Source organism: Ascidiella aspersa, chromosome 8 (assembly GCF_963924565.1).
Source record: "Ascidiella aspersa chromosome 8, kaAscAspe10.2, whole genome shotgun sequence".
In the NCBI taxonomy this organism is placed as follows: Eukaryota; Metazoa; Chordata; class Ascidiacea; order Phlebobranchia; family Ascidiidae; genus Ascidiella; species Ascidiella aspersa.
Genome location: NC_139454.1, coordinates 21475713 through 21486352, shown reverse-complemented (window position 1 = coordinate 21486352; position 10640 = coordinate 21475713). Strand labels below are relative to the sequence as shown.

The window sequence follows — 10640 nt, the reverse complement described above, 5'->3', positions numbered from 1 at the left end:
GGCAACTTCACCAGACGGCGTTCTGGATATTGTAAAATAAAGTAATTGCCGGGCCGTATTCCTGAAACGATACATTGGTCGTGTATTTATCCACCTATACAAGGAATAAATCGTATTTTGTTGTAATCTTTAAACACACACACACTTTAATTGCAAACATACTGTTCTTTGCCGAATTGAGTGGCAATGTATTTTTAGGCATCCAAACCTTAAAGTTTGCGGCACTCCTTTAAGTTTCTTGGCAAAATCCATGGCAAAATATTAATTGTAAATTCTAAATCTATATTTAACCCAAAACAAAGAAACTTAAAACACAAAGAAAACAAAGAACTAAAGAATAACTAACAGTCACTGTTTTTGACGTGGTAAGCAAGTAGTGGGGGATTACGGCAGACTGTGGACGCGGGCCGCATTATCATGTAAGACCACAAACTGTCTGCGATCCCGGCGCGGGCCGTATATTGCCCGCCCCTGCATGAGAACGTTTTCAAGATTCGATTGACTTAAGTCCTCTTGATCACTGTTTCCAAATGACTTGTGTTGAGGTCTTCTTGGTAGATGACTCGACTTGACTAAGGTATTGTTGGGTTTTAGTAAGTTAGGGGTGGGGTTTGGGGTTACGTAAAATGTTGTTCAGATTGTATTTAGGTCGCTTAGTTCTTATTCTGATGGGCTTAAAGTAAATCTTTGCCGATTTAGACTTTACTACGGCTATTCTTATAAGTTAAGTCCATTCATGTCAAACGCTTTGTCAAATCATGTGGTAGTTTACGGAACTACCTTGAAGCTAAACAGCTCGGTAAAAAGGCCAGTGAAATAAAACGCCAATCACATTTATTATAAATTGTTTGTTAAAAATCTGCCAAATTTACTGAAATCCAACATTACATACTACACACATTTTCGGGTCGCAAAATGTTCACAAAAAAAAACAGATTATTGAGGGTCGCACTTGAAAAATTGAGAACCGTGAGTGGTAAAAGTTATCCTGAAATCTTCGGGCCGGCATTCCGATAAAAAGTTTAAAAGGAATGGGTTGACTAGAAACATTTAACAAAACTCTAAATTTGTATGAAGATAGAGAACTGAATTCTGTATTCTATTAGCTATTTCATATAATTAAATAATTGGTAAACCAAAAGTAAAACTTATCGTGGTTCGTGACCCGTGTGAAAGCGAGAATTAAAGGAATGCCGTTTATGAGTCATACCCCATGGTCATTCGCTATAGGACTGCTATGAACATTCTCACGTCAATGATTGAACTGGTTAAGTACCGGTGGCCCAAACTGTTCCGAGCAGTGTGACAGCCAAAGTTTAAGTTTAAACAAATGTTTGTAAATTCAAATGGCTTGGCGGTTTATGTTAACGATCAAAATTACTCTACTGAAAACGAACAAAACAAACAGTATAAGAAAGAGGATCAATAATGTGAAACACGTCTACGGGCTTTACGCATTTCGGCGTATAATTAACAAATTGATCAGAACAGCGCAACGGTTTAACTGGCTTGTCTGGCTTGAAGTCGGTTAGGTAACTATGGTGCTAATATATATTTCGGTATCGCAATGTTGAATTTAAAAACTGCCGACGCTTGCAATGAAATATTCCCCTCCGGCAAACGCACTCATGACGTCAGGTGTCTTGCAAATTGCCCGGATAGTTTATTTGAGCTGAGTTCAGGATAAGCAATGTCAGATAAGGGAAAGTGCTCCTTTACGAAATTCTATCGTAACATCTAATCTAAGAAGACGGCACTTGGCTTTGATAAGTCCGGGGTTGTGAATACTCTACGTTGCAGGTCGTTTTGGTTGAAAAAAATTCTGATTATAAGGCTATGTACGATCCGGAAAAACGGCTTTTTTACCTGAAAAAATGTTTATGGTTAAAACGTGCAGCTCCGCAATTGGACAATATAAACTTACCAAGCCTCAAGTACCATTTTCATTGACGTACTCGTCGTCCACTCCTGTCAGAAGCACAACACAATATCAGGCACATCAGAAATGAAGATATTCGTTTGTATTGCGGTAGCGGCCACCATTGCCGTTTCGGCTTCAGGTATGTAGTTTTTGTTATAATTTGATTTTACTTCTGCAAAACATTTCCGATAAGTTAACTTACTTTAGGTGTAACTTTCATTTCAAAGAACATCTTAAAACAACTTAATTCAAAATAACAATGTCTCGTAATAAGTGGAATAAAACTGATCAGTAAGTTGTCAATTACGACAATATTCAAACAAATATTTTACATTTGGCATTTAATGAGCTAGTTTTTGTTAATATTTATTGCACTTTCAATTATACCTGAAGTTATGTAAATTGATTATACGGTTGAAAACAGATTTTTTTAATTGTAAGAGGATAATAAAAAATGTGAATAGAAAAGACCTAACGATTTGTACGTCGGCTACTCGAACTGTGCGTTTGTCAGAAGGTTTAATCTCAGCACAACCAATTTGTGTTTAAATATAGACTATGGAAATCTCATAAAATGATAAATTAAACTAAATTTATATTTTAGTATTATTTATAGAACGTCATACAAAAATTAATGAAGTAAAAAAAATAGGCTCGTGCTGGTTATTTTGAACATTTTCGACTTTTAGCAAAATTAACAATCTGTTTTATAACGCTTTATAAGTCCATTACTGTCCATGCTGAAGATTCTTCGTAGCACAAATGTTTTTATAGAAAAGTGACATCAAAGCAACAACTTTTTTTTAAGTGAAAATTTTACACACATTAAGCAAAATAAGCACTTGCTTAGAGCACCAAGGGAGGGGGACACCACAGGAGCTTTCATAGCCAAATTTCCGAAGGTGCCACAATGTTTAATGAAATAATTCGAGTTGATCAGACGACTCAGAGCTTAATAATGGCCCGGTTGAAATACATTTTTGCGTATTATCTTAAACCTCTCTATATCTTCGATGTATAATATCATATTTGGTTTATTGTGCTTATATGTTGAAGGACACATAATAGGGAATCAAAGTTTTACGTGATTAAGTCCTTTAAGTCTAAAAGGTATGATCCGGCCCTGAAGGCAACTGCATGTAAACTTATAACAATGACATTTTGCGCGTTCTAAGAGGTTTGACACGCTTCTTTTATGTACAAACGTCGTATGGACAGTACACTGCTGTTACGATTGTCTTATTTATATTTTATCCTGTACAGCTCTATCCTGTGTGACCTGCCAAAATGCCAAAAAGAATGAAGATTGTACGGAAATAACAACGTGCCAAAGAAACGAAGTAAATCTAGCCTCAACTTTGTCAACATATTTAAAGGCTAACCGGCAAAATCATCTAAAATAGATCATAACTTGTAATTGATGTGAAAGTTCAACCATACTTAAACCAGTCAGAGATACACACATGTATGTGTTTATACACTGTGATCTAACGGATTTCGAGGTGCAAGATCACTGTGGTAACCAAATATGTGTGTGTTTTATCATTGAATGGTAAGGTTATGTAGATCCCCTCGATGTGAGCTTGCTTGTACTAACATAATGTAGCAAGCATGGGCGTCATTATTGATATTGACCTGCTCCCCTGTGAGACTCTGTAGCCTATTGTTGGTAGGGCGACGGTCCCGGTATGCATGGAGGTCGTAAGTTCGAACCTTGTGAAAGATTATAGTTGTTTTTCTAACCTGCCTTGCTTGCATCGTTGATCGACAGATTCGTTAAGTCTGCGATGTCATTCGGTGTATATTCAAACCACTGTTGTAAAGTAATTAAATAAATAAGTTGTACCATAAACGCTGTGTGGTGCAGAGTTTAATCAATTGTAAGTGATGTAATTAATTACAGGTTTAAATCTATTTGTAATTGTAATGTAATTGAAACATTTAAGAAAGTAATTGTAATTGTAGTTGAACTGAATTAATGTAATTGATCCAACTCTGGTGTGGGGCTACGATGAATACTAAAAAAATATTTTTTTACACACAGCGAGCGTGTGAAAACGAGGTGAGAAGAAACGGTAAAGAATTCAGTATCACTAAACGCTGCAAGCAAGCAACCGCGTGTGACAACAATTATGTACAGGTAAGTTTCAAACAGTAAAATCGTGATCACCAAGCTGTCGAAACATCGAAGGCAAAATTACTAATGTCGATTTACGGTGAGTTATTGTTAAAACAAGAACTTGCAAGTAAAATTAATTATTATTTTCAATGTCACGAAAAATTTGCTCACTGTAGCCGCTATTTAGCCGGTAATTGTGGTTTAATAGCTGTTTTAGAGTTGGGAATCAATGATAAAAAATCGAACAAATTTAAAATGCAAGTATATACGTGGTCTGATTTACAGGTATTTTTTTTAAACTGTGTTTTTAACTCATATTTTACTAGGGCTACCTTATTTGCAGAACATACGACCAGCCTGGTGGCCGACCCAGTGTAACTTCGATCATCCTTACAGTGCCGTGTGCCGATGTTGCTGCAACACTGATAAATGCAACGCTCCTTTGCTGAGGTGTCTTAGAGCAGGTAAATGTATAACGCTCCAACGAGTAAAATAAAAGCTATATCGAGACAATTAAATGTTCGATTTGGTCTTCAAAATCGGAGCTTCCAAATGCTCCGAGTAGAAAAGTATGTAGATAGGAACTTTATATTATGCCTTAGGCTTATTACACAAAACTATCACAAGGAGTGGATCTTCCAAGACCATTGAGCCGTGATTGCTAATTTATTCATATCGTTGTACAACGAAAATAAATAGGAGAGATTTTTTGAATAAACAGCCACCGGCGTCGATTAACAATTCGATAACCAGTAAGCGCCACTTGTATAGTCACCTTGTCTGGATAAGTGGAAGAGCTGCCTTACAAAACGGATCCGCATCTCGACGAAGTTTAAACCCCAAATGCCATCATGCGTCAGTTTTCACTGACAACAACTCTTATAGATAACATCGGGTTGGCGGTAAACAAGCTTTGCACGGAAACCACTTACAATAAAGGTTATCGTAATCTAAACTAAACAAATGCTACAAGGCAGTGATTTTTAAAGAGGGTTTAGTACGACGACGCCTTCTGCTCAGTGTTGATGAATCATGTCAAGAGCGCGTAAGTTTAAGAAACCCCTGAATCTTAAATTGATTAATTTGACTCAATCCTACAAAAAGCTGTTTTGTGGCGCAAGATGATTGATTGGTGAACAGCTCACGTTTCTATAGTATGTCTACTTCGGAATCTATTGTTAAAAGCGTCGCACCCAGTGTTATAAAATATGGGGGTTACTCAATGACCCACCCACCAACACAAATATAAGATTTTAAAGAGCTCTGTAGCACCACACAACATTTCTTGAATGATTGTATCATGTTGGACTATATTGATATTGTGGCCAAAGCGGTGGTATTCTTTTCACCATTGCTGGTATTTTTACAAATTTCTACTTTCCGTTGACTTTCGCTTCAGAATGCCCGAACGTCAAGATCGAAAATGGCAAAAAGGTGTGTAGCGACTACAACAATGACAAGAGCGTCTGCACCTTCTCATGCAATCGCAACTTCGAGCTGGTGGGAGTCGCCTCTCTGACGTGCAACATCTTTGAAGACGTCGCCACGTGGAACGGCCCGGCCCCAACATGTCGTAGTAAGTAACAAGTAAAACTCATAGTGATAAACATGAGTAAAAACAGGATCAGACGTTTCATTTAGAAGGAAAATACAATTTGTCGAGTGGCATCCTCAGTCGAATTAAGAAGCTGAGGATGCCACTTGGCGAATTATATATTTTCCTTCTAAACAAAACGTCTGACCCTGTTTTTACTCATGTTTTTAACTATGAGTTTTACTTGTTAATATACGCGTCGGCGGAGCAGTGATCGACTGGCTAAAACCTGCCGCCGATGGTTTTTGGATTATATAAAGATACACCCAATTGTCATAAAGCTGTTTCGAGAGACAGTCGTTCTTTGGCTGGACTTCGCACCCTTGCGCTAAGCGTAAGAGGTGTACTGTGAAGTCCAGGCAACATCAGATCTGTTGATAGCAATTGTAAACATAGATTATACTGTTTTTATTGGATTAAAACAGACTCGACAAGAACGTATTTAATGACATGTTAATTGTTTAAAAGCACAACTGAAAGTTATACAAACACATCTGCAAGATGTTGACTATATTATATATATATATATATATATATATCAAGGATATTTTGGGGCCATAATTGCAGGCTTAAAGTCGGCAGTAAGAAGGTATGGGGAATACAGAGTATTGTTGAAAACCAAACAAAAAAAGCACAAAAGAAAAACGGTGGGTATTACCGTTGACACAGAATAATAGTTAAGCATCGGCGCTTATTCCTATTTTTTTCTATTTAATTTAATTTTACACTTTTTTATTGGTGTAATTAACCAGTGTTTGTCAACCTATGGGTCGCGATCTTCAGTAAGGTTAATTCGGCCACGAAAGCTTCGCGGTTATATTTAAAATTAGTATTTAGGTTGCCGCGAACAAATGATTGATAAACAACGGATTGAACACACCCTTAGATATCATTTCGAACCGAGTGCCTCTTTGAAACGAACCGTTTTGCATTATTTTTTTCCACGTCTAGGAACGGTATGTCCGACCCAGCAGGCACCGCGGAATGGCATAATGAGGTGCAACAACGAGTTTTTCGAAGGCAGCGAGTGCATTTTCGTCTGCAACCCAGGTTACGATCACATCGGAACCACTTCCAACTTTTGCGGTAAGCCGGACATGCTATACCGCCAAAGCGTTTCAATATTTCTTGACCGAGCGACCGAGCGTACATAACTTAGATTTGAAGCACATACCAAAGCTACCTGTACCAGTTGCACGAAGTAAAACTTTAGTTTATGTATATTTGGAAAAGTCCGTATAGGTGTCTTGTCTGGTTAGTCAACTCTAAACAACAAAATTGATATATGTTTAAGCTATTGCTGCCAGGCATAATATCAGGTTTGTAGAGCTCTTCTGGCAAATGTAATTTTTATTCCGACGTTTCGACGTCCTATACAGGTCGTCTTCATCAGGGTAAATAACACTGAATGCGAGTACGGGGTAAATAACACTGAATGCGAGTTTTTTTCCTTTTTTTCCTTTGTTTATCGTGCACTGTACTCGCATTCAGTGTTATTTACCCTGATGAAGACGACCTGTATAGGACGTCGAAACGTCGGAATAAAAATTACATTTGCCAGAAGAGCTCTACAAACTTGATATATGTTTTTTTTTCATTTTTAGCCAACTAACCAGCTGGTTTATATTTTGGAATATATGGTTCAGTTGGCGTAATTGAGATTCCATGAAATACGATGCAGAAAACGCATGCACAGTATCATCTCCTAACCGTAACTTAAATGACAATAGCACATACACAAATGCTTAAAAGTTTATTGTATGACATTTTCCATAATGAGTACAGTCCGTGTTAAGCCCTTTGTCCGAGTAGCTCAAGACAAGTCAAGTCATTTTGCCAAAACGACTTAAGTTAAGTCACTCATTCAATGCATTACAACACTTAAAACCCAAAACGAACCAAATATGACTAGCTAAATTATATATCAAATCGTCGCCATATACCCTATAATGCAAATGCTTAAAATCGTCAACCCCCGAACCATAAGTTGAAAGCTTGGATTTGCAGATAGCGAACTTCGCTGGAGTCTTCCGGCTCCACAATGCCGGAGTACAGTTTGCGAGCCTGCGCTATCCAATCCCAACAACGGCGTCGTAAGCTGCACCAACGGCAATCAACTGAACACCGTTTGCAAGTAATTCTATGGGCACCAGGACATTTGTCTTGCCTGGTTATATTACAGTATAAAACGTGTACAATAACTTGCAGTACGCATGTGGCTTTTTTTTTACTGATAAATGCTTATCTGCCACGAAGAAAACGTGTGTGTGTTTGCTCAAGATTTGAGAATGTGTTTTGTTTAGCTATGTCTGCGACGTAACGTACAACCTTGTCGGTTCTAATGAATTGATTTGCCTCGAGAACGGGAATTTCGACGACTTTCGCGGGGTGTGGAGCAATAATGAGCCAACATGTCAGAGTAAGTGTAACGCTAATTTCGATTCTCACTCAAGCGCTAAGTTTCATAAAAGCGGAAGTGCCTCAAAATGACTAAATATAAATTCTGTTTTTCAACTTCAAATAATATAGAATACGTTTTAAACGCGAGATAACGAAATTGTGCTTAATTAAGGAACTGAACATATTGTGGCCTCTAATGTATAAACTGTTGCATAGTAAATAATCAAAAACAGCTCTTCTGGTGAATGTATTTGTTAACCAACGTTTCGGGAAGAAGAAGGCGACTTAAATAGGTTGCCGAAACGTCGGTTAACAATTACAACTACCGGAGGAAATCAAATGTGTATCAAAATCGGCTTTTCGAAAGATTTTGTAGAATTCAAAAAGACGAAATCATGCGCTATGTTAATATAGAAAGAATTTTTTGTCAGCGTTGTAAACAAGACATTTTAAAATGACTCAAGTTCCACTGAAGTCTTCAGTTACCCAAGTCCAAACTAAGTCATTAATTATTATCAGACTAAGTTTTCTGCGAGTCAAATCACAAAATAAAACGATAAACCTTCAAAAATGGTAAACTCGTCCGATTTGCAGCAATAAGTCAACTATAAAATAAGAAAAAAAACATGTAGCAATCTGATTGTTTTACTTGCACCATTGAAATAAATAAGTTAATTTTGAAACAAAATGTAAAATGAAAACATTTTATTTCAATGACTTACGTCCAAGTCAAGTCCTTTGTCCAAACGACTTAGGCCAAGTCATGTAATTTTACCAAAATGACTTAAGTCTAGCGAAGTCATTTGAAAACAGTGACTTAACAGCACTTCAGTCAAAGTCATTGAATTAACTCATTGCAACGTTGCTTTTGTTATTCCAAAACAAATTTAGCCACGTCGCCTACGCGTGTCGTTTTTTTGTTTTAAATGCACAAATTGATACAAACAGTTGGCATTTTTCAATAGGAGAACGTTGCGAGAGTATTGCTATTCCCCAAAACGGGCAAATGACCTGCACCAACAGCAACCATTTTGGCAGCACTTGTTCCTTCGACTGTGATGCAGGATACGATCGCATTGGAAGCGCCTCATCTGAGTGCACGATACGGGACAGCATACTTACTTGGGACGTGCCTGCACCCTTCTGCCAACGTAAATGTTCATTTACCTAGTCATTATATATATATATATGGATATATTAGACAAACGTTAAAATATTTTTAACGACAAATCGGCTGTGCTCGTATTAAAGAAATTCCATCTAGAATTAAATATATCCAAGTTCATTAACCAAGCTAGGATCAACCTAATAGCTTGCTAAAGAATCGAGAAGGCAAAGGAATGGGTGGCGTACAGCTGGTGGCTTTTGGAGAGTAATTTATATTTAAAATAATAACGGTGCATGGGTTATTTCTGATAAGCAGGCCGAGCACTGTCGTTTGGATAGGACTTATGGTTTCTACGGACTCGGACTCGACACAGTCGGTTAATTTGGCGAGAACCGGACTCAAGACTTAACCTATTTTTTTAGGCCGGAGTCGGACTCATGCAGCTCTGGGTGATAACCTACATCTGTAGGTTTAATATTCACCTATGAAAACTGTTTTAAAAAAAGGTTAACAACTGGCGGCATCTAAAACATGCCTTTTAAACATTTGTCTTCTATTTTGCTTGTATAACCACAATAATGACCCCTCCTAAATCACGAAGCCTATTTCTACAGGGTGGACGTTGAGCGTTAAATGTCAACGTGGCGCTTACGACACCGATATCAAAACTAATCCCCCAGGTTCTAGGACCTATACGAAACAACGTTTAATTGTGACGCCGTTTTTGTTTACTGCTCAAGTTTTGATTGGTCCACGACCGACGACCATGCCACAGACATTTGAAGATAATAGTAACAGCACAATAATCGAATTCTGCAGAGAAGGAATGTGAGGTTCTTGCTCCGCCGGTCGACGGGTCGTTCTCGTGCGACAATGGAAACTTGGTAGGAAGCACTTGCACGTTTGAATGCGATGGCGGCCCCGTGAACGGAGCTGCAGCAACAACTTGTGTCGAAGATGGTTCGCTTCAGATTTGGAACGAACAACCGCCGACATGCCCGTGTAAGTACGAGTTAAACCATAAATTTTATGCTGCCACTGAATAGCGTATTTTGAAGAACAGCAATTTCAAACACGAAAGTTATCTCTATAATTATTTTTAGCCTACTTGTTTCGGGAAGAATTTTTGACAAACAGGTTCTCTCTTGTACAACTTGCAATGCGTTTAGATTTCTATAAATAACAGGTTTGAAATGTATTACAGAAGCTGAACTGCGCAGCAAATTGGATGCTGGAAAAAATCTACTACAACTATTTTAACCTTGCTTGTGAAAACAATGATCATGACACTAACATAAGGGATGATTTATATTCCTAATTTTTATGCAATAAAACTACAATCTTCGTAAAGAAAATAATTGAAAGAATAGACCTAACGCGTTTTATTATATGATTTTCTGATAGCCTATACTCTTTTATGTTTTGCTGATACTCTTTGATTTTTATTCGATTTACTGACAAACATAAACTCCTAAAAAGAGAAATTGTCTTACAGCAA

General features: G+C 37.6%; 1 protein-coding gene across 1 annotated transcript; it reads left to right on the top strand.

Annotated features, from left to right (window-relative positions):
- The first annotated feature begins 1940 nt into the window (after window positions 1-1940).
- LOC146136842 (E-selectin-like) lies at window positions 1941-10608 on the top strand. The gene is made up of 11 exons (XM_083395287.1): window positions 1941-2060; window positions 3185-3261; window positions 3966-4061; window positions 4384-4504; window positions 5440-5616; window positions 6586-6720; window positions 7642-7768; window positions 7938-8053; window positions 9000-9185; window positions 9962-10144; window positions 10347-10608. Coding segments are annotated over exons 1-11 (1275 nt in total). The 5' UTR covers window positions 1941-2005; the 3' UTR covers window positions 10349-10608.
- The last annotated feature ends 32 nt before the right edge of the window (window positions 10609-10640 follow it).